The following is a 25,301-nucleotide window of genomic DNA, read 5'->3' on the forward strand; positions in this document are numbered from 1 at the left end:
AATTTGACTTAAAATTTTTTTTTTAAGTGGACGTGTTCTTCATCCGATTTTGCTAATTTTTATTTAGCAAACATATAGTAATAGGCGTAACGTTCCTGCCAAATTTCATCATGATATCTTCAACGACTGCCAAATTATGGCTTGCAAAACTTTTAAATTACCTTCTTTTAAAAGTGGGCGGTGCCACACCCATTGTCCAAAATTTTACTATTTTTCTGTTCGGCGTCATAAGGTTAACCCACCTACCAAGTTTCATCGCTTTATCCGTCTTTGGTAATGAATTAACGCACTTTTTCGGTTTTTCGAAATTTTCGATATCAAAAAAGTGGGCGTGGTTAGTCCGATATCGTTGATTTTAAATAGCGATCTGATATGCCCAGGAACCTACATACCAAATTTCATCAAGATACCTCAAAATTTACTCAAGTTATCGTGTTAACGGACAGACGGACGAACGGACATGGCTCAATCAATTTTTTTTTCGATACTCATGATTTAGATATATGCAAGTCTATATTTATCTCGATTCCTTCATACCTGTACAACAAACCGTTATCCAATCAAAGTTAATATATAATATATATAATAATCAAAGTTAATATAATAATTCAAAAAAAGAGCAGTAAATAGGATTAAAAACAGCCTAGTATTGGTAAGTGGAACGCAAAAGCTTTTGACTTTAAAGGGCAGCAATAATTATTGTGGCACAAATGAAGATCGAGTGGCGTTGGTTAAGTTGTTGAACGAAGCAAGGCAATGCTACTCGTCCATATTTCTTTATGCACAATTCTTTGAGTTGTTGTTGTTATGGGGGAGTGTTATCGATGCGATGGTCCTTTACCGGATACAGATCCGATACGCTCCGGTAACACAGCACCATTAAGGTGCTAGCCCGACCATCTCGGGAACGATTTATATGGCCACGTTTAACCTTCAGGCCATCCCTCCCTCCACACCCCCAAGTTCCATGGGGAGCTTGGGGTCGCCAGAGCCTCGTCTGTTAGTGAAACAGGATTCGCCACGGATAGGAGAGGTTGACAAGTGGGTTTGGAGAAACTATATATTGCGTTGGCAACCTGAAAGGCTTGCGGTACACAGCCCCTGGAATCTGGTATTTTAGTCGCCTCTTATGACAGGCATACCTAACGCGGGTATATTCTGATCCCCTAGCCCGCTGGGGTACAATTCCTTGAGTCGAAATAGTGTCTGTTACAATTATATATTAGACTCTAAAAATCCTACCCTACCTCTCAGGTTGTAGAGAAAGCAGATAAGCTACGACTCAAGTCCACTGTCAACATGAAAGATGTGCGTTATGAGGGGAGATGGGATTGGAAAAACTTCAGCCTGAAAGTATGTACTATTTGGTTGGGTGATTAGTGGCGCATGTTATGAATGAAAAGATCGGAGGTAGGTGATTAGATATAACGGATTTAAGGGCATTTGTTAGTCCCAATAGTATGTGTCTTGATTAGAGAAAATGGAGATCGGATTGCATAATCATAAGCCTTATAGTTTGTTACGCTCCAATAAGCGAAAAGGCAGAACGGCTGCAATTTAAGTCGTCAGTAAGTCATACTGGTGTATGCTATTAATAGAGAGAATGTATATCGAATTGATTGCAGGAGCTTCAGCTTAAAAGTATGGACCTGGTTGGAAGGTGAAGAAGTAGAAAAGCTGCTATTCAAGTTGCCTGCAAGTTTTAATGCTGTGTTTTAATAATGGAGATAGGATGGCAAAACAGTCAGCTTAAAGTAATGTACCTTTATGGTAGGAAGTTAGGTATAATGGCTGTGAATTAAACTTTTTTTGGGTCTAAATGGTGTGTGCTATGAATGGAGAGAATGTAAATCGGATAAATTAACGACATCCTGAAAGTATGTACCTTTCTGGGAGGTAAGTAAATGCAAAAACTCAAAATGTGTAGGTTTTTGGTAGCTAGTTAGGTAGAATGACTGCGGTTCAATCCTTCTATAAGTCTGAATTCTGCGTGTTATAAATGGCGATAGGATTGAAAAATTGCAGCCTAAATGTATGCACCATTTTGGCGGGCGAGTAGATAGAATGGCTACAACTCAAGTCGTCTATCGGTCCTGATAGGTAGAACAACTACAATTCCAGTCGTTTGTAAGCCCCAATTTTATGTGTTATATATGGACACAATAAAGAAACCATCAGCCTGAAAGTATGTACCTTTCTGGTAAGTGGATAGGAAAAATTTCTGGAATTCAAGTCTCTGCGAGCCCTATATTACTAAAAAAACCAATTTCGATATGTTTTTGAACATTTTTATTAAAATAAGTATAATATCCATAAGTCAATTTGAGTTGCGCATAAAGCTTTGGTCACTTTTTTCAAAAGCCAATATTTACAAGTTTGAAACCTTTAAAAGTCTTTTTGTGTCAAGCAGACTTCCATAGATTCTGAATGCGTGCGTTTGCCCACCACTGGCTTAATAAAACCATGCACATATGATGTGCAATTATTGAGTACAGGCATATGCAACAGATCAGACAGTGTCGTAATTTGTAAATCGATCACCACATAAATTTGGCTTAAAGTAAAATATATGCGCGTGTAACGCTGACAAAGATAATAAACGTAAATAAAAGAAGTAGGATTTAATCTGTTCGCATACACAGCGTAGTAAAGGGTTGTGCAATAAGACATTACAAATCATGAAGTTAAAAGTATTGCGGGCCTAAATGCATGCATGTATCAGCCATAAAGAGAATAGCAAAATAGGTTCCATAGTGTAAATCATTCCAGCGGCAGCAGGCCCAGTACGATATGCAGAAAAGAACTACCTATATTGACAACACATTCGAAGCTTTTAGGGAAAATCGAGAACGGTACTTCGCTCAAAGAATACACACTCATGTGCTTTTCAGGCCAAAAATATACTAGAAGGGGAAAAGGCTCATCATTTAAGCGGAGTGTTATTAAACTTGGCTTTTACCGATATAAAAAAAGTCTAAAGTGATCCTGAAGTATCAAATTCCTTTGAACGACAATGTTTGCCGAGAAACTCAGAGATCTACAAAGTCAGCACAGAATTTGTTGAGTGCGATTTCTTCCTAGATGCATCAGTGGCATTGGGGTCTATAATAAGTGTCATTACATAATGGTTAAGAATCGTATTGGCTTTAATTATATTATGTTTTAATTAAGTTTCAGATTAATAACTAAAAACGAAGTTTTTGTTCCTCGACTATGATTAATAACTAATAAATAAAGAAAAAAATAAAACAAATAAATTGAATGAGGGTCTTTCATTATCAGTAATTATTTTCGACTTAAGATATAGTGATTCATAATTAGACAACTTTTGAAATAATGCATTAATGTAGTTTTATCTACATGAGAATTTTATAAATTGCTTTGAATGTTAAATAATGTTTGCAACAATTTATATATTTTTTATTTTAGTGCAAATAGTCCCAATATTTTTGAAATTTTTTTTCTTTGTTAATTTTATTAATCATTTTAATCATTGTAAATGACAAACATATAATTTTTAGCTTATTACTTCTATTTAAATGTAGAAAAAAATTAATTATTTTAATTTTGAAAATTTTACTTATCTGATTATTTTCAATTATTTTTAACTTTTTTTGATTCCTCCAAATAAAATGCCTTCTATTTGAAACTGAGTGTTTTTCATTACACCTTAAACATTTTTATTTTCTCACTTTGCGATTATTATAATTGATTATTATTTTTTGGGTAGCAGTCATGATTTTTATTTAATTGAATTGAATTAGTGGATTGTTCAAAAGAAGTCATTTAAACTCAATACTTTAATCAAAATAATGATTACAATTAATCTTTTTTCAAACTGTTTTATTTATTAATGGATTAGAATTTAATTACACGAGTATTTGTTTATTTGCGTTGATTTTTTATTATTAAATTACCATTATTTGTTTTTAGTTTAAGATTAATCTCGATAATTATTTTTAGCATCAAAAAGGGATTCTTCCTTTTGATAGTTTTTAACAAAATTAAATAAGTTGTTGATTGATTTCGTATAAAAAGTCATTAAAATTAAAGTTTAATTTTACTTAGTCAAAAAGTATAATTTTTTTAATCTAATCAATTACAAATAGATTTTTTTCTCACTCAAACCCTTTAACAGAGTAATATTATTTACTGATTAATAGGCTAATAGAGTTCAAGTGAAATTATTTTTTAATTGAATGTTTTCATAAAAAATTAGTTGGTCATTAAATGCAAACTGTCTAAATAATAACTTTATTTATTGATTAATAGGTTTAGAAGTTAATGTGTCCATAAAATTCAAACCCTCAAACATAATTATTTTAATGGGTTATTAGGAAATATAAATTAATCAGTCAACCAAATATCAGTTGTATGACTTTTTATGTATTAATGTGCTGATTAGAATAATTATAAGATTATTGACATCTATTTGTAATATTTTCAAATTGTATGAATAATATAATCGATTATGTTTATTTTTATTTATTTTTTATTATTCCTTTGGGTAGTAAATTATCGTAGTTTTCTGTTTACATATTTTTACATTAAATTGAGCATCAACTCATGCAAATTAACTAGTCAACTAATTTTTTGATATATAGTTCTTTGACTATTTGGTTTTAAAAATAAATTATTGATTCAATTTATTGAAAAAATATTGATTATATGATAAATCGACTATTATTGCCTATATTTTTGTATTTTTAAGATGTCCAACTAATATAATCATTTGATAATGTGTAGTTTTTTTGTAACAAATTTTTTTTTTAGTTAATAAGTCATGAAAAGAATTAATAAATCACAAAATTCAAAATAGCAACAGAGACGAGAACTTTAATTTATGAATTAAAGTGTCATTTAGTGATTATTTGCAATTAATTTTTTTTTTTTTAATTTTAATTGCCTGACTAAAATGATTTAAACAACAATTTTTGGGTTTTTAAATCACGTGATAAATGTTGGTGATTAGTATTATTTTTAAACTGTGGATCGATTATAATAAACTTTTAGTTCGAGGGGCCGTAATTATTACTATTTTTGATATTTTTTTTAAATTAAATTTGTCATTAACTTATGGCTTTAGTGAATGTAAATTAATGATTTGTTTTTAAAAACAATTAAGCTGATTAATTAATGAATCTTGACTACATCATTACTTGATAATTTTCAAATTTTGTTTTTTTTTAATTCATTGATTTATTATAATTTTTATTCCACAGCTTTTGATTTTTGTTTTTCTAAAAATTTATTAATCACTTACATTCAAAACAGGAACAGATAAATGAAATTTAATTTTTTAATTAAGTTTCAACTAGGTATGTGATTATTTGCAATAAATATATTTTTACATTGCCTGATTAACATGATTATGCAAAAATATTGCTGGTAGTTTTATTAAAATGATCAATATTATATTCTTTGTTAATTCAAGAGCTCAATAAAAATTATTATTTTGATAATTTGTTTTTAAATATAGACGAAACTGATGGGTTATGTTAAATAATCAATTCATTACTAAAGCTCTAAAGGACAACAGATTAATGAAAATGAAAAGAAAATAAATGACCAATTTTCTGAAATTAATAAGCTGATTAAATGATTATGGCTGACTAATTATTGACTTTTATTTTATTAAATTAAATTAACAATTTTTGTTTGTAAGATCGCGGGTTCGAATTGAGCTCAAGGCCTAACAATAATTTTTTATCATTATTATTGTTATGATAAATTTTTTCTTAATTGAAAAAAATTTTAAATTAGAATAGAAGAAAGAAAAAATTTTAGACAACTGCCAAAGCTCGTTGAATAGATCCATTTCGGGAACTGCTAAATTCCTTCATCGGCAACGTTTAGGCGCCGCTGCTATAACCATTCAGCCATCACAACGCGATCTTACAAATCAGTAGGCCGATATAACAACAAAAATTGTTAATACATCCCAGAGCACGGGGGAAAAAGTGCCAACAAAATATGACACTATGGCAGCATTACCATCAAACAAGTCCAATTTTCACATCCATTCTACAACAGATGTCGCAGTGTTGTGAATATCAATTGGCACGAACCAGAATAGAAGTAGGAGTAATGAAGACAAACAAAAAACCGCTGTGATGGCTGAATGGTTATAGCAGCGGCGCCTCAACATTGCCGATGAAGGAATTTAGCAGTTCCCGAAATGGATCTATTCAACGAGCTTTGGCAATTTTTTCTTTCTTCTATTTTAATTAAAAAATTTTTTCAATTAAGAAAAAATTTATCATAACAATAATAATGATAAAAAATTATTGTTGGGCCTTGAGCTCAATTCGAACCCGCGATCTTAAATTAAATTAAGTTAAATTAAATTAAATTAAATTAAGGGTTAATTATTAATTATTTTTTGAAATAAAAAATTTGAAAATTATTAATCATTTTCATGGTTTTTTATTTTTTGTTAATAAATAAATCTATGAAAAATAATTTACGGGAAGCTAAGTACTATATAAATTTAATAATTGGAAATATTCAGTTATTTTATAAAATTTAATTAAAATTTAATTACTAGTAGAAGACCCGGCAGACGTTGTCCTGCCCTAAATTTGGCCTATCTGCATACATTTTAATAAGCTTCTTTCGTCTGACTCTGCCCTCCCACCCTCTTTACTTTTTCCTAATCGTTTTACTCACTCCTCCCTCCCTCTTTCGCTTCATCTATCTCCATCTTCAACTCATTCTATCTCTTTCTCAATCTCCTTCTCGTTCTCTCTTTTCTCTTCTCTCAATTTCTTCTAATTCTTCTGCATCCGTTGTTGCCTGTCCCAGAGGGTGGTATGTATTTTATTCCAGTCCCAATCCCAGTCCCACTCCGAGTCTCAGTCTCAGTCCCAGTCCAAGTCCTAATCCCAGTCCCAGTCCGTCTCTGGATAATATATTACTCTGTACTAAAGCACTCATCAACAGCTTTCATTTGATATCCATATTGTATAAACACTATCTAGGCATTCACTGGCCTACGTTTTGGCCTATATCTCGAGACCCTAGTCACCCAGGGGAATGCAAATTACCCTCTACTAAAGCACTCTCAACAGCTTTCATTTGTTATCCATATTCTATAAATACATTCTAGGGGTACTCGGGTCCACGTTTCGGCCTATATCTCGAGACCCTGTACGTCGATCGCAACCAAACCTGCGTAGTAACCACCGCGTGAGGTTTACGCAACTTGTGTGAAAGTTTGAACAAAATCGACCGACGCATCTCTTCAAATACCGGCGACCAACTAACACACATTTTAGCCTTTCTTTTTATATATATATAGATTTTTATTTTTCACACTTCACTATAATATTAAAACGAAATGCAGATTTTCGTTGCTTTTGAAATTCGGCTTAAAAATTGCACATGGAACAACTAAAGACTCTCCTGAATTGAAAAGAATGTCTTAGTACCTCAAATCGCGGGCCCCTCAGAAACCCCGGCCCCCCTCTCGCCGGCCCTGGTGATGTGCTATACTTGATATCATTCGCTATAATATTTTTTATTGATAAGCACGTTGTTTAATTAAACACCAACCAATTACACGGAAGTATATCCGCACCCCTGAAAATGTGAGTGCCGGTGCGTATACGTAACATTATTACGTATAATATTGCGACTATAAACTGACATATAACCTAACCTATATTTCAAGTGAGATCAAACTACACACGGGGTACAAAACAAATTCAAAATCGGTTCGGTAGTTTAGGATTCCATTGGCCTCAAACATAGTGAGACGTGTTTTTTATATAATTACTATATAAAATTAATAATTTGAAGATATTCAGTTTTTTTTTATAAAATTTAATTAAATCTTAATAATACATATAGTTATTTATTATTTTCAAAATTAATTAGTTTAATTTAAAAATTTTAAATTTATTTTAATTATTATTTATTTTCTGAATTTTTAGTTCTTTTTTTATAAAATCCAAAATTTGATAATTTTAACCTTTTATTGCAGTAACTTAATTAATTTTGTTTTTCATTCTAATATTTGTGCTTTTTTTTTAATACGATTGATATCTTAAATTTTTATTTAAATATTTTTTATTTATTATTATTATTATTTTTTTTTTTGATTACTTTTTAAGGCCAAATAATTATGGTTATTTTTGAATATTTTTATTATAATACTTTTTTTTGTTAATTTTTATTTACACAGTGATTAATAACTGTAAGTTGTGCAAAGAAAACTAATTATTCATTAAATTGAAACTGCCTGACTCGCTTATTTATGCAATGACCCTGGAATAATTATCCCCTTAAGCTCAGATTTCACATTTTGTCAAGCTATAAATAATATCCAAATACATTCAAGAAACATTCCCCTTCAATTCCCTATCTCTATCTATGCTATTTCAATATTCAGATACAATTCAAAATCACAATTAATCAACTGATTACATGTTGCTTTAGTCTGCTTACGTCAATTTATCTAGATTAATTTGAGTGCTCCATTTGTTGTTAAAACACCAAATCCATGCGCTATGGGCTATGTAAATCTGCCTCTTATTTATACGTTTATATGTGTGTGAGTATATTTAACCTTGCAACAAAGCAACAACATTGACTAAATTACATTACTGACAGTTGATATACATCACTTAGAAGAGGGAGTTGATAGCCTAAAACGTTTTGTAAACTCAAACGAAACCGCCTCATAAAATTTTGTGATTGTTTGTGTGTGTGTGTATGTCCTTGGAGAGCGACGTGCAAAAATAACTTACGCATCATTGACATTTGACGCAATACCACTGACAACCAAAAGCGGCAACAATACCAATAACGGCAATGATGACTTTATCCAAACTCTTTGTGTTTATTGCAGTTGTGTGTGTGTATGTTTTTGTATGTGTAGTGCGTGGATGGGTGGTTAAGTTTTATAGGTTTTGCTATTATTAGCTTGTTTATTTTCTGCGTGTTGCGTCGAAATTGCTATTTAATGTATATCCACCATGTCGCGAGAGCGTTGGAAAAATTATTTCCTTTGGCGCATTTCAATCTGATGCGGCATGCAACACGTGTACGTACCATATATATATATGGCTGTATACTATATACAGCACGGAGTATGAAAACAGCAGCAGTAATTTTTAACAAATTAACTTCGTCAATTAAATGTTTTATTTTTACGTTAATTCAAGAAAAAAATTTCTGTGAATTTTGTTAGTGAAACTATGTAAATCAAGCTCGAGAAAATTCGATTTCGATGTTCGAAATTTTCGATCCTTTTATTTAGAGCTTCCTGAATATTTTTGAGCTTACAGTTTTGTAGCCCAATCAATTCGAATTTGATTTTCGAAATTATCGAAATTTTTATTTTGAGTATTATAAATATTATTCAGCACACAATTTTGTAGCCTAATCAATTTTCGGCTAACAAAGTACAAGTTATTGGTCTCTCAAAATTCATATTGATTTTTAACAATTTTGTTTTCGGAGCTCATAGCTTTAGTTTTTAAATGGATATGGAAAATCTAAAACATACTTCAGAAATTCTTATTTTTCAAATTTTGTTAGAGCTATAACTGCATACTAAACAAATCTAAATAAAAAGTAAGAGATTACCTAAACATTTTTTCGACTTAGCGAGTTTTTGGAAAACGTTTTTGAGTTTCGTTCGCATAGCTTTAATTGCGAAACATATGGACGTTTTTTATTTAATTATCAAAAATAAAAGAAAATTGCTACTACAATTTTCATGTTCGCTGCTGTACGCAATAGCAATTGTGCATAATCGTTGGTTATTTTCTATTGTTATTGGTATTATTTGCATAGCGGTGAGACAATGAGAACATTTGAGCTTTATTATATATAGCCGTTATGTTTTGCGAGTGAAACACAAAAGATACGAAAACAAATTTATTTGAAAAAATGCTTTTATTGTTAAAAAACAATTCGTATTTCCCTTATATTTATTACACCTTTTATGCTAATTATTTTTTCGAGCAAAGTCCTTAATATTCACTTGTTCGTTATTGATACTAGAGAAAAGTAGGTCACGAAATATTTATGAGTTAGCTTCTATTCCATCCCGTATATGTACTTGATCTTATATACCTGAAGTCAAGCACTTCTACTCACTGTCATCATGATAATTAAACGCCATTCATCTTAACCAAACGTTCAAACATACGTTCAGCAAAAATATTCCACCGCTAGTTTAGTGAAAAATCGTAAAATAGTTGGCTACTTAGCTATGAATCAAATTCGAATGTCTCGATTTAAATATTTCCAATTTGTAGACAATTTTTTTTCTTTGCAATATAACCAAAATTGTTAAAGTAGAAATTACATATTTTGAAGAAAAGCATTTTTTATGTTTGTTTGCTGTGAACCATACATGCAAAACCTAATAATATCTACGCATGTTGAATTAGATAAAATAGTGAAAAAGACCCGAATTAATTTCATATCGTTTTGATTTCGGCGTCATATACCTACATATTGTAACGAATTTAGTGCAATTCCTCTTATTTGCAACCTTCTGCTAACGTTCGAAACACTAAACTGTTGAATAAATAACTCCAATATTCTATAATGCATATTGGTCTTTATTACACTACTTTCAAAATAACACTACTACTTCTCTTCAGATAGCGTGCTTAAATCAAACTGACTTGTCGTGTCTCAACTGTTGGTGCTTTTATACTGTTTGATTTCCTCGTTGACATATTTCTAGGCGCTTCTATTTTTAGAATTTACTAGTTAGTTAGCAGCTATAAATTTCTCAGCTATAACAACAGATGCACGAATTTGTATCTTCTCTCATAGCCCATGCGCGTGTATATGCGAGTGATACTTGCACAAATGATTGCATACTTTTGGGAGTATCTCAGATATATGCATGTGTTTGTGCGTTACTCTCCGCTGCTTGTATGGACATATGGGTAGATATAATGATTGATTTGTTGATGTGCGTACAATTCACTACTTAGTATCGGCTTAGAGATGATAGTATCCTTTATTGTTGCTAAAATCGTCACAATATTTATGCAACATAACCGATTAAAGCCGCATACAACATTTGAGGTATTCTCCTATTTTTATACTCAGCGTGCTTTGCACACAGAGTATATTAACTTTGATTGTATAACGGTTGGTTGTACAGATATAAAGGAGTCGAGATAGATATAGACTTCCATATATCAAAATCATCAGTATCCAAAAAAATTTGAGCCATATCCGTCCGTTAACATAACAACTTGAGTAACTATTCAGATATTTTCACCGAATTTGGTACACGAGCTTGTCTGGGACCAGAATAGATTGGTATTGAAAATGAGCGAAATCGGATGATAACCACGTCCACTTTTTATATATATAACATTTTTGGAAACACAAAAAACCTGATTATTTAGTAAATAATGCACCTATAATGTTGGAATTTGACATGTGGACTGATATTGAAACTCTTGACAAAAATTTGAAAAAAATGTTAAAGTGGGCGTAGCACCGCCCACTTGTGATAAAATCAATTTTACAAATATTATTAATCATAAATCAATGCTTTGAAGAAAAATTAAGGAAATCGGTTAAGGACCACGCCCACTTTTATATAAAAGATTTTTAAAAGGGTCGTGGACGAATAAAATAAGCTACATCTTTGCAAAAAAGGGCTTTGTATCAATGGTATTTCATTTCCGAAGTAGATTTATAACAATAAATAGGAAAAACTTCAAATTAAAAAAAAAAAAAAAAATTGGCGCGGCACCGCCCCTTTTATGACTAAGCAATTTCCTATGTTTCGGGAGCCATAACTCGAAGAAAAATTAACATATCGTAATGTAATTGTGTACACATATTTTCCTTATAGCAGAAAATATTTGTAGTCAAAATGGACGGGATCGGTTAAAGACCACGGCAACATAGATATAAAACAATTTTAAAAGGATCGTATACTAGAGTGATAAGCTATAACTTAGCAAAAAACAGTTTTGAATCAATGATATTTCACTTATCAAGTTTTATTGTAAGAGGAAATGGGGAGACTTTTTTTAAACTGGCGGTGCCACGTGTTATGTAGAAAAGTAATTTATCTGATATGAAATGTACAATTGATGCTCACGCTGAGTATATAATGTTCGGTTACACTCGAACTTAGACAGCTTTACTTGTTTAAACCAAATTTATACCGTTTCGTATGTTTGTGTACTAGCGAATTTTGAATGCTCCAAGTTTATTTATTCGAATTTGTAAGCTCACTTATATAGACAAAATTTAGTTTCTGTCCCACGAGAACTGGACTCAGTCGATTTTGTAAAAATTTCCAAGATAACTGTATAGACAAACAGAGAGGGACCAATCAGGTCCAAAAAATCATATCTACAATGCGACTGCGTGTATGAGCAACTTCTTGCCCAGATTATTAGGAATTTTCTGGGTAGTGAGCCATGCACCTATATGTGCTAGAAGATCTAATATATGATGTGATTTTTTGAAATTCGCCTAAATTAGTATTTCGTGGATTTATTTGACAGAGGTAGAGGTAGAGTTAAATGAAGTTAGAAGCATAAAAGGAGTGGAGAAGAGAGAAGGAGAGAAGCTATAGATAGAGATAAAGATGGAGACATAGAAAAAGGGGAAGGAAGAGAAAAATATATAGAGAGTGAAAGCTATGCAGGGAAAGAGAGAAAGGTATGAGTAGATGAGATGTAAAGGAAGAGGAAAAAGTAATTGAGAGTGGAAAAGGATGAAGGGAGAGAGCTGAGTTAAGAGATAAAAATCTCACAAAACTCATGTAAATAAATTTGGGACAGAACAACATCTGGCAGATCTGTTAGTATATTGTGTGATTATACAATAAAGGAGGTATATTTTTAGGCGTGTTGTTTCTAGTAGGTTTGGTGCCAATGGGTTTTGATGTAACAAATGTTTTTTTTTTTTTTTTTTGTTATATGTACTTTGGACGCTTGATACACATAGAGCTAAGAAATCGAAACCATTATAGTAAATGCCTTATATTATTTCTTACTCATAATAAGTAGTAGTTAAGATTTTTGTGGCAGCCATGCAGCAAAGCTCCGAATCAACAGAGGAATATGAAATATAGCTTTTCCCCCTCTGTTTTTTTTTTTTGTTTTGTATAAGACCCTAATTAATAAAAATTCAAACTCAGGGTACACGTCAATCTACAAACTAAAAAATAAATCAACCTTAACCCAACTCGAGTATTGAGTTTAGTAAAATGCTAGAGGGGAAAAATGGCAGGGCCTTGACATAAAAAGAAATTGTTTGAAGAACTTTTATTGCAGTCGTTGAGGACTTTTTTAAATAGCTTCTCCCGGAAATTTTTTTCTCATTCTCATATAAAAACCTACAAAGGAAAATAAAACTCACCCGTGGGAAATAAATTAAAACAAGCCTGATTGTTCGCAGAACTCGCTCGCAGATTATAATTTTGGTCGGCTGGGTTTATTGCGGCCGAGGTTAATGTAGCTTAAATTTCAAAGAATAAAACGCCTTGAAGTATGCTACAATATGACATGGGTGAAGGCCGGGATAATTAAGTAAGTTAATTGATGAATACAAAGTCACATGCATGGTTAACAACATAAAAACATATATATTGTAACGAATTTAGTGCTAATCCTCTTATTTGCCCTTCTGCTAACGTTCGAATCACTAAACTGTTGAATAAATAACTTCAATATTCAATAATGCAAAATGACCTTTATTAAAGTTCTTCACAATAACACTACTATTGCTCGCCAGATAGCGTCTTAAATCAAACTGGTTGTCGTGCCTCTTAGTTGCTGCCTTTTATACTCTGTGATTTCTTTTTCGCATCTTCTAGGCGCTCCCATTTCTAGAATTTACTAGTTGGTTATCAGCTATAAAATTACTACGTTTATAGCTTCTCATATACGCGTGTATATGTGAGCACAATTAATTATTGCATACTTTTGGGAGCATCTCAGATAAGATATCATGTGTTTGTGCGTCTCTTCTCCGCTGCGTGTACGTACATATGTAAAGACATAATGATTGATTTAATGATGTGCATACAAGTCACTGCTTAGCATCGGCTTAGAGATGATAGTATCCCTTAGTGTTGCTAATATTCGTGACAATATTAATTCAGCACCTAATATATATGTTAAGGTTTCGTGTTATTTTCCTACTGGGAAATTCAAATTGTTTTTTGTGTCTTCTAGGCGCTTCTTTTAAAAGTTTGCATTAAATAGCAAGCCAATTACCGGCCTAAGTACATAGAGTTACTTATCCATTATTTAGTCATGGAAATTTTAAAAACTTGCTCAACCCTTTTTGAAAGTTTACACGGCGTACTAACTTTCTCCTCACTTTTTTTTAACGCTGGCGCTTTTGATGCTCAAATCATTTGCAATAAAAGTGTAATAAAATTTCTACACAATCTTTTTTTCTAACAAGTGAAAGTTTGAAAAATGTTAAGACGCTTGAGGCGAGAATTAGCACCAGCGCTAAAACAAGAAAGAAAAGATAATTATTTTTGCGGGCAAAAAGTTAAGAGGAGTATAAGAAAATCGTAAGTTTAATGCGCGTGAAAAACAAAAGACCATAAGTTAAATATTCATAAAACATCTGAGGCAGTTAAATTTTTTATTTTTATTTGTTTTCTTTTTTTGTGGCCAAAGACAATAGGTATTTGCCGCCTGAGTAAGAGGCCAGAGTTCTGTGTGCTTAGTCCTTTGTCTTTCGAGTCAACTTCAGCACTATTCAATGACCTTTTGTGTTTGAATAGCTGTTAAACAAAAGACATTGTCGTGGTACTTATAGATAATATTTAAATTTTATTATCTGATTAGAAATTGCTAAAAGGCGCTGAGAAAATATGCATTTGCGCAGGGACGTCGCAACAATATTTTTCTTAAGGGGGAAATCCCAAATATTAAAACAGTTAGTATATACTTATATATGGGGTATTCCATCCAATTTCGACCAATTTTGAACCCGACCCCTTTAGAATTGGCTGAAAGTTTTTCTTCTTTTTCTAGCTTACGAAAGACGTTTTTCAAAATTTTTTCAAATTTTTTCAACCAACTCAAAAAATGTTATGAATTAAAAAAAAAAAAAACACCGTTTTTGTTTTCAAAATGCTATAACTTTTTCAAAAATTGACCGATTGGGATCTTTTTTTTTAATTTGTTTTTAAATGTACTTTTCGGAAAAAATACAAAAAAATTTAAAAGTTTTTTTTCAATTAAATCAAAAAAAAAAAAAAAAAATAAATAAATAAATAATCGGCCCACTCCGGGATTAGTGGGGATGATTGCAGAATTGATTGAAGTGTTTTATGAGAAAAAAAAAAATGGCGAAATTCGAAAAATCTCGAAAAACTGGAAAATTACAAAAAATCAATTATATATAAAAAAAAAAAAATAAATAATCGGCCCACTCCGGGATTAGTGGGGATGATTGCAGAATTGATTGAAGTTTTTTATGAGAAAAAAAAAAAATGGCGAAATTCGAAAAATCTCGAAAAACTGAAAAATTACAAAAAAAAACTAAAGATTTTTTTGTATTTTTTCCGAAAAGTACATTTAAAAACAAATTTTCAAAAAAAACCCCAAACGGTCAATTTTTGAGACAGTTATAGCATTTTGAAAACAAAAACGGTGTTTTTTTAAATTCATAACTTTTTTTGAGTTGGATGAAAAAATTTGAAAAAATTCTGAAAAACGTCTTTCGTAAGCTAGAAAAAGAAGAAAAACTTTCAGCCAATTCTAAAGGGGTCGGGTTCAAAATTGGTCGAAATGGGATGGAATACCCCATATATTTTTCATTCAATATTTATTACATATACATTCATATTTATATTCGATTTGGGCTGCTCTGTGTTTCTGGTTTTTTTTTTCACCAGTTTTGCAGAATTGTTCTTGAGGTTCCTTTTTTTTTGTTTTGCGCCATTTTAGCAATCGCAATCTGAAAAGTTATGGGTATGATAACAAAAAACATGTAAGGACGGGACTGTCTTCGGCTGTGCCGAAGACTTCATACCTTTCGTGAATGGGGCTGAACAATAATCTTATCCCGTTGGTAATCCCCAAATAATCGGATGTAGAAGATAAGAAATATATAGTGAACAGATTTACACACCTAAACGATTTTTAAGATAAATATAAAATAAAAAATGGCAAAAAACCCCCTTATCTGAACGATCGGTTGTATGGGATATATATTATATATAGCTCCGATATGATTTTTAAAGGAAATCTTCTATGATATATTAGAATATATATCACCAAGTTTCACGTTTTTATATTGGAAATTAAGGGAGAAATGGCCAAAAATCTTTCTATCTGAACGATCGGTTGTATGGGATAGGTATATACTATATACATATAGCTCCGATCAAAGTGATTTTTTCAGGAAATCGTCTGTGATATATTAGAATAAATATCACCAGTTTAACGTTTTTATATCGGAAATTAAGGGAGAAATGGCTAAAAATCTTTCTATCTGAACGATCGGTTGTATGGGATATATATTATATATAGCTCCAATCGAAATGATTTTTTCATGAAATCTTCTATGATATATTAGAATAAATATCCCCAAGTTTAACGTTTTTATATTGGAAATTAAGAGAGAAATTGCCAAAATCTTTCAATCTGAACGATCGGTTGTATGGGATATATACTATATATAGCTCCGATCAAAGTGATTTTTTCAGAAAATCTTCTGAGATATATTAAAATATATATATATATTTATACTTTCTAAATTAAGGGAGAAATGGCCAAAAATCTTTCTATCTGAACGATCGGTTGTATGGGATATATACTATATATAGCTCCGATCAAACTGATTTTTTCAGGATATCTTCTATGATATATTAGAAAATATATCACCGAGTTTCACGTTTATACTTTATAAATTGCGGCAGGAATGACCAAAATCGTTTTATCTGAACGATCGGTTGTATGGGAGATATATGTTATAGTGGTCCGATCCTACCGGATCCGACAAATGTCTAATATAATACAAAAATACATCCTTGTGCCAAATTTCATTGAGATATCTCAAAATTTGAGGCACTAGTTTGCGTTCAAACAGACAAACGGACGGACGGACAGACGTACATGGCTATATCAACTCAGTCCTTGCCCTGATCAATTCGGTATACTTAATGGTGAGTCTATCTTGTCTACTTCTCAACGTTACAAACATCGGACCAAAGTTAATATACCATTTCATGTTCATGAAAGGTATAATTATAACAATAATACGGCTGTCAGAAAATTAAACAATAGTTGAACAAAATTTAAACCTTTTTGCTATACTTGAGCTTCACTTTAAGACGTGTTAATAAAGTACACTGTATATAAGCTCGAATCAAGCGTGACTGGTCACATAAGTCGAACACTCCGTTGTGACTTTGAGATATTTGAACGCAGCAGAGTGGAAAAATACTAATCTGTGAACTAACTTCCGTACTATCCACTTCTGATAGATTTCTTCTTCCGTGCAAAATGAGATAAGCGCGCATATATAATAAAATATAAATTATCACCTTATTCAAATTGTATGTTATATAACAATTTTGTAATAAAATTGTATGATAAATTATCACCTTATTCAAATTGTATGTTATATAACAATTTTGTAATAAAATTGTATGAAGCGAATTGTTAACATTCAGTGTAGTATGCTCCTCAAATTCATGAAAATCGTCGATGTATGTATGTACAAAGAATCGATACCATCCGATTATCGACTCTGAATGGAAATCTTTAAACTCTGTTGTAATTTATGAAAACAGTTGATAGATAAATAGAATTAATAATAAATTGTGTACAAAAGGATTTCGTATGTATTTTAGATCCAACCCCATTCGTGAACCGGCCGGGGTTGTTTTTTATGAGCGCAGAAGGGCGTTCTGTGCAAAAATACTATGGATCGCACCCCTGGTTTCGAAGCGGCTCGGGGTCAGTTTTCCGTTTTTCGTGCATATATTTGAACGACGCAAACATTTTTTCTTCCGCCTTCGGATTATTGATACTGAGATAAAAACGCGTCTTTGGACCCCTCTCTCGATATTTTTAGATGCATATTAGCATTCGACCGCTGTTCTAGACTTTTATCTATTTTATTTATATTTTTTCAAATAATAAATAGATTTCCTGCTTCTAGAATAATTTACAAATTAGGATGCAATTTTTTTTAATAATTTGGTTAATTATTATTATTAGAGAAAAATGGTTACTAGGACATGTTTCTGAATTTCACTTCTTCTTCAGATAGCTTCTCGGGAGCTGAGTATTGAACTCGAAATCTCAAATATTCATACTTTATACTAGTGTAAAGGCAGATAGATTCCTTTAACCTTTCAGCCATATGAATACTCCGTTTTTCAAACATTTACAAAAATAAATAAAATCGAATCCATAAATTTGTAAATAATTATGCTGCTATTTTTGAACACACGACTGTACATATTAGAATAAAATATTTTTAAACTCCTTTCCATTTTTTTTTTTCAGATCAAGGACGTTATGCGCAACATTAAAAAAGCTGTCGTTGCTGCCACCCTAGAAGAAATACGTCAAAAAGTAGCCGAGCGTTTTGAGCGCGGTGACGATCAGCTGCCAACGATACATTTGGACTCTGATGGCACAGAAATCGATGACGAAGAATATTTTCGTACGTTAGATGAGAATACGGAATTGATAGCGGTGTTTGCAGGCGAACATTGGATAGATGTAAGTTTGAGAAAATATATTTTCTTTGAAGTAAAATTAGCTGAATTGTACAGCTTGAGCGTTGGATTAAGGTACAGTTCAAGGTTAATTTAAAATGGCACAAAGATAAGTGCAGAGATGTAAAAGAGTTTGGGCACTAAGGGACAACTGCAATAAGGGTGAACCAAAAAATTTAAAGTAGCTTAGAACAATAAACTCCCTGAAGAAGAGATATAAGCGTCGAAACGCATAAGAAAAACGAAAATTTAGCTATCTTTATCGCCTTCTCTCTCTCATTGGGTATTTACAGCGATTGTAACCCTATCCCATACTATTGAGTTGCCGTCCACACAAAAAAGAACCTACCTCAAAAAATTATAGGGGGTATTCAGGATATCAATGCTTGGCATTACGGCAGCCTTGAAAACAATCCCGACGGCTGCACTGTATGCCATTCTGTACATTCCACCTGTAGATATGGAAGCAAAGAACAAAGTTTTACCAATTGCAACGAGCCTAGTGAAATAAAACCAACTAAACTAAAATAAAATAAAATAAAGTAACTGTATTTAATTAGCGAGTCATGCTCAAATTGCTTTATACAAATTGTTTTTGTTATTGATGTTCTTTAATATCAATAACAACAAGTAAGGAAGGCTAAGTTCGTGTGTAACCGAACATTACATACTCAGTTGAGAACTATGGAGACAAAATAAGGGAAAATCACTATATAGGAAAATGAACCTAGGGTAACCCTGGAATGTGTTTTTATGACATGTGTATCAAATGGAAGGTATTAAAGAGTATTTTAAGAGGGAGTGGGGCATAGTTCTATAGGTGGACGCCATTTAAGGATATCGCCATAAAGGTGGACCAGGGATAACACAAATCCGCCGGAATTGCATGCATTCATTCTGCAAAGCAATTTTCTGGCGGCCAAGTCGAGTTGAGTTCGCCTTTCGCCATATGCCAAAATCTATTTAAGCCTTCTTAAAAATTCCTTGCGCAATTTCTGGATGGCTGCATCAAATATACGAAGATCTCTTCCGTTGCTTATGATATACTCTTCGAATTAAAATAATGAATATTGTGGTTGTTGTTGTTGTTGTAGTAACAGTGAGAATATTGTGGTAGAATGTAAATACATAGTTTAGCACAAATTTGTACAAATAAGTGCTTTTTCTTAAAAGAACCAATTTCCTTTAACTATTTTGATGCATTCCCGTTAATTTAACTAGTGAAAAAACTCCTATGAAATGGCAGAGAAATCTCCCTCTCCCTCACATTCATAATACCTACTTTTCTGCTATAACCGGCTTCCGCTTTTTCGAACATTGTTTAGAATAGGAGGAAAGGGAGAAGTGAAAAAACTCGCAACGAATTTTTATTTAGAATACGAGGAATGGGAGAAGGGAAAAAACTCGCACGGAATTTTCGTTTAGAATCGGGCTGATTGTGAATTTGTTTGTACGATATGGGTATCAAATGAAAGGTGTTAGTGAGTATTTTAAAAGGGAGTGGGCTTTAGTTCTATAGGTGGACACCTTTCCGAGATATCGCTTTATAAAGGTGGACCAGGCGTGACTCTAGAATTTGTTTGTACGATATGGGTATCAAATGAAAGGCGTTAATGAGTATTTTAAAAGGGAGTGATCCTTAGTTCCATAGGTGGACGCCGTTTCCAGATATCGCCATAAAGGTGGACCGGGGGTGACCCTAGAATTTGTTTGTACGATATGGGTATCAAATGAAAGGGGTTAATAAGCATTTTAAAAGGGAGTGGGTCTTAGTTCTATAGGTGAACGCCTTTTCGAGATATCGCCATAAAGGTGGACCAGGGGTGACTCTAGAATGCGTTTGTACAATATGGGTATAAAACGAAAGGTGTTAATGAGTATTTCAAAAGGGCGTGGGGCTTAGTTCTATAGGTGGACGCATTTTCGAGATATCGCCATAAAGGTGGACCAGACTATAGAATGTGTTTGTACGATATTGGTATCAAATTAAAGGTATTAATGAGAGTTTTAAAAGGGAGTGGTGGTAGTTGTATAGGTGGTCGCCTTTTCGAGATATCGGCATAAAGGTGGACCAGGGGTGACTCTAGAATGGGTTCGTACAATATGGGTATCAAATTAAAGGTATTAATGAGGCTTTTAAAAGGGAGTGGTGGTAGTTGTATATGTGAAGGCGTTTTCCAGATATCGACCAAAATGTGGACCATGGTGACCCAGAACATCATCTTTTGGATACTGCTAATTTATTTATATATGTAATACCACGAACAGTATTTCTGCCAAGATTCCAAGGGCTTTTAATTTCGCCCTGCAGGACTTTTTTATTTTTTTCTACTTAATATGGTAGGTGTCACACTCATCTTACAAATTTTTTTTCTAAAGTTATATTTTGCGTCAATAAACTAATCCAAATACCATGTTTCATCTCTTTTTTCGTATTTGGTATAGAATTATGGAATTTTTTTCGTTTTTCGTAATTTTCGATATCGAAAAAGTGGGCGTGGCCATAGTCCGATTTCGGCCATTTTTTATACCAATACAAAGTGAGTTCAGATAAGTACGTGGACTGAGTTTAATAAAGATATATTGATTTTTGCTCAAGTTATCGTGTCCACGGCCGAGCGGAAGGACAACAGACGGTCGACTGTGTATAAACGCTGGGCGTGGCTTCAACCGATTTCGCCCTTTTTCACAGAAATAAGTTATTGTCCCAGAATCTAAGCCCCTACCAAATTTCAAAAAGAATTGGTAAATTTTTGTTCGACTTATGGCATTAAAAGTATCCTAGACAAATTAAATAAAAAAGTGCAGCCACGCCCATTTTGAAATTTTCTTTTACTTTTGCATTTTGTTGCACCATATCATTACTGGAGTTGAATGTTGACATAATTTACTTATATACTGTAAAGATATTGAATTTTTTGTTAAAATTTGACTTAAAAAAAAATTTGTTTAAAAGTGGGCGTGGTTGTACTCCGATTTTGCTAATTTTTATTAAGCATACATATAGTAATAGGAGTAACGTTCCTGCCAAATTTCATCATGATATCTTCAACGACTGCCTAATTACAGCTTGCAAAAGTTTTAAATTACCTTCTTTTAAAAGTGGGCGGTGCCACGCCCATTGTCCAAAATTTTACTAATTTTCTATTCTGCGTCATAAGTTCAACTCACCTACCAAGCTTCATCGCTTTACTCGTCTTTGGCAATGAATTATCGCACTTTTTCGGTTTTTCGAAATTTTCGATATCGAAAAAGTAGGCGTGGTTATAGTCCGACATTGTTCATTTTAAATAGTGATCTGAGATGAGTGCTCAGGAACCTACATACCAAATTTCATCAAGATACCTCAAAATTTACTCAAGTTATTGTGTTAACGGACGGACGGACGGACATGGCTCAATCAAATTTTTTTTCGATTCTGATGTTTTTGATATATGGAAGTCTATATCTATCTCGATTCCTTTATACCTTCTCCTTTTCTCTTTTCTCTTCATTTGATATCCATATTCTATAAACACATTCTAGGGGTACCCGGGTCCACGTTTAGGCCTATATCTCGAGACCCTAGTCACTCAGGGGTATGAAAATTACCCTCTAATAAAGCACTCATCACAGCTATCATTTGATATCCACATTCTATAAACACATTCTATGGGTACCCGGGTCCACGTTTTGGCCTATATCTCAAGACCCTAGTCACTCAGGGGTATGAAAATTACCCTCTACTAAAGCACTCATCAACAGCTTTCATTTGATATCAATATTCTATAAACAAATTCTAGGTGTTCCCGGGTCCACGTTTTGGCCTATATCTCAAGACCCTAGTCACCCAGGGGTATGAAAATTACCCTCTACTAAAGCACTCATCAACAGCTTTCATTTGATATTCATAATCTATACACACACTCTAGGGGTACCCGGGTCCACGTTTTGGCCTATATCTCGAGACCCTAGTCACCTAGGGGTATGAAAATTACCCTCTACTAAAGCACTCATCAACAGCTTTCATTTGATATCAATATTCTATAAACACATTCTAGGGGTTCCCGGGTCCACTTTTTGGCCTATATCTCGAGACCCTAGTCACCCAGGGGTATGAAAATTACCCTCTACTAAAGCACTCATCACAGCTATCATTTGATATCCACATTCTATAAACACATTCTGTGGGTACCCGGGTCCACGTTTTGGCCTATATCTCAATACCCTAGTCACCCAGGGGTATGAAAATTACCCTCTACTAAAGCACTCATCAACAGCTTTCATTTGATATCCATAATCTATAAACACACTCTAGGGGTACCCGGGTCCACGTTTTGGCCTATATCTCGAGACCCTAGTCACCCGGGGGTATGAAAATTACCCTCTACTAAAGCACTCATTAACAGCTTTTATTTGAAATCCATATTCTATAAACACACTCTAGGGGTACCCGGGTCCACGTTTTGGCATATATCTCGAGACCCTAGTCACCCAGGGGTACGAAAATTACCCTCTAATAAAGCACTCATCAACAGCTTTCATTTTATATCCATATTCTATAAACACACTCTAGTGGTACCCGGGTCCACGTTTTGGCATATATCTCGAGACCCTAGTCACCCAGTCACCTATCCTATATTTCAAGTTAGATCAAACTACACACGGGGTGCAAAAAAAATTCAAAACGGTTCAGTAGCTTAGGAGTCTATTGGCCTCAATTGTGTGATACGTGTTTTTAAACGTTGTGAACGAATTTTGTAATTGAAATTTAAGTAACTTCCCGATAAGCTACAAGCTTGAAACTTGGAATATAGTTCAGAACCCGATGACAATGCAATAATAAGAAAAAAATCGCCGCTAGGTGGCACAAGGATCGAGATATTCGCAAAATTCGCATTTGTGGTCCGATTTGGCTCATATTTGGAATACATAATACATGCAAGAATAGAAATCGACCGCTAGGTGGCGCATGGATGGAGATATTCACCAAAATCGTGTTTGTGACCCGATTTGGCTCATATTTGGAAAAAATATTGCATACAGTCCGGTAGAAGTGACATCAAAATATTTTGGAGTTGGAGGAGGGACAAGCATACGTGGCGCAGAGTCGAGTAAAGTCTTTGGAAGGATTATGTATTGAGGACTTAGGTTGTAACAAATTGTCAGGAAAGAGTCCCTGTTATAATGAGTCACTAAATGAACTAAATAGAATGAGAAATAATAGGCAATTAAATAAAGACTAAAAACTTGAAAATAAAATAATTTAAAAAAATTTTTAAGTTAAACGGTTTTATTGAAAACAATACTTACATGAAGTAATAATAATACGAAAAGCTAAAAAATAATTAGGTAGGTCCTAGTTACTAGTCATCACACACCTTATCAATCTAGGGCGTTGATCAGACAATTAAATAAAAGCGTTGGACGCGTCATATTTCTGTTGATAGTCATAAGTAAAACCAACTGAACCTTAATCAGGTTATGCTACGCCTCACATTTCTAGAAATTTCACGCGCCCAATGCTTTTATTTAATTGTCTGATCAACGCCCTAGATTGATAAGGAGTGTGATGACCAGTACCTAGGACCTACCTAATTATTTTCTAGCTTTTCGTATTATTATTACTTCATGTAAGTATTATTTTCAATAAAACCGTTTAACTTAAAATTTTTTTTTAATTATTTTATTTATATATTAAGATGAAAAGAAATTAAACGAAATGATATGAAACTACATTCATGTACTTATATATGAAACAAAATAAAATAAAGTATTATGAAGTATGACGAAATGAAATGTATGAAATTTTAAATGAAATAAAATAAGGCTAAATGAAATGACATGGAATTAAATGAAAATGATTTAAATTAAATGAAACCAATTGAAACTAGACGGAATGAAATGAAATCAAATTCGATTGAATGGAATGAAATGAAATTAAGTAAAACAAAATGAAATAAATGTAATGAAATGCAATGAAATAGAATAAACGAAATTAAATGTAATGAAATTAAAGGAATTTAAATGGAGCAATGTGAAACGATATAGATTTGAAATTAAATTAAAAGAAAAAAATAAAATGAAAAAAAGAAAAAATAAAATAATAATAAAATAAAATGAAACGGAATGAAATGAAACTAAATGATATAAAGTAATACAAAGCGAAATGAAACAAAACCTTTAATTTGGGTAAAGAAATCAAATGAAACTAAATAGAATGAAATAAAATAAATAAAATCTTCTACAATTTCATTGAACCGAAATAAATAATAATAAAATGAGACCTGTCTGCTGGACCTTAGACGGGATTACTTGTTGATTGCCCCAAATCCTGTCGTGCATCGGTTCGGTCAATAACCTGTTACAAATAAATAATCAAATTATACATATAATTACCATAACATATGCCAAAAAAAAACGTGGTTTCACTTTCACATGTATGCGCATAGACTATTGTGGTGGGAGCTTAAACATCTTTCTGGACATGGCCGCCGTGGTGTGTTGGTAGCGTGCTCCGCCCACGACATCAACGATCCTGGGTTCACGCCCCGGGCAAAGCAACGTCAAAATTTTAAAAACAAGTTTTTTCAATTAGCAACAATTTTTTTTAGGCGGG

General features: G+C 32.7%; 1 protein-coding gene across 1 annotated transcript in view; it reads left to right on the forward strand.

Annotated features, from left to right (window-relative positions):
• LOC137243592 (DNA fragmentation factor subunit alpha-like) overlaps nucleotides 1–25,301 on the forward strand; it is a 195,973-nt gene that overhangs the window by 118,156 nt on the left and 52,516 nt on the right. The window contains exon 2 of the mRNA XM_067771438.1: nucleotides 18,489–18,707. Coding sequence (XP_067627539.1) covers nucleotides 18,489–18,707 — 219 coding nt within the window. The remainder of the gene's footprint in view (nucleotides 1–18,488; nucleotides 18,708–25,301) is intronic.

Source organism: Eurosta solidaginis, chromosome 3 (assembly GCF_040869045.1).
Source record: "Eurosta solidaginis isolate ZX-2024a chromosome 3, ASM4086904v1, whole genome shotgun sequence".
Lineage (NCBI taxonomy): Eukaryota > Metazoa > Arthropoda > Insecta > Diptera > Tephritidae > Eurosta > Eurosta solidaginis.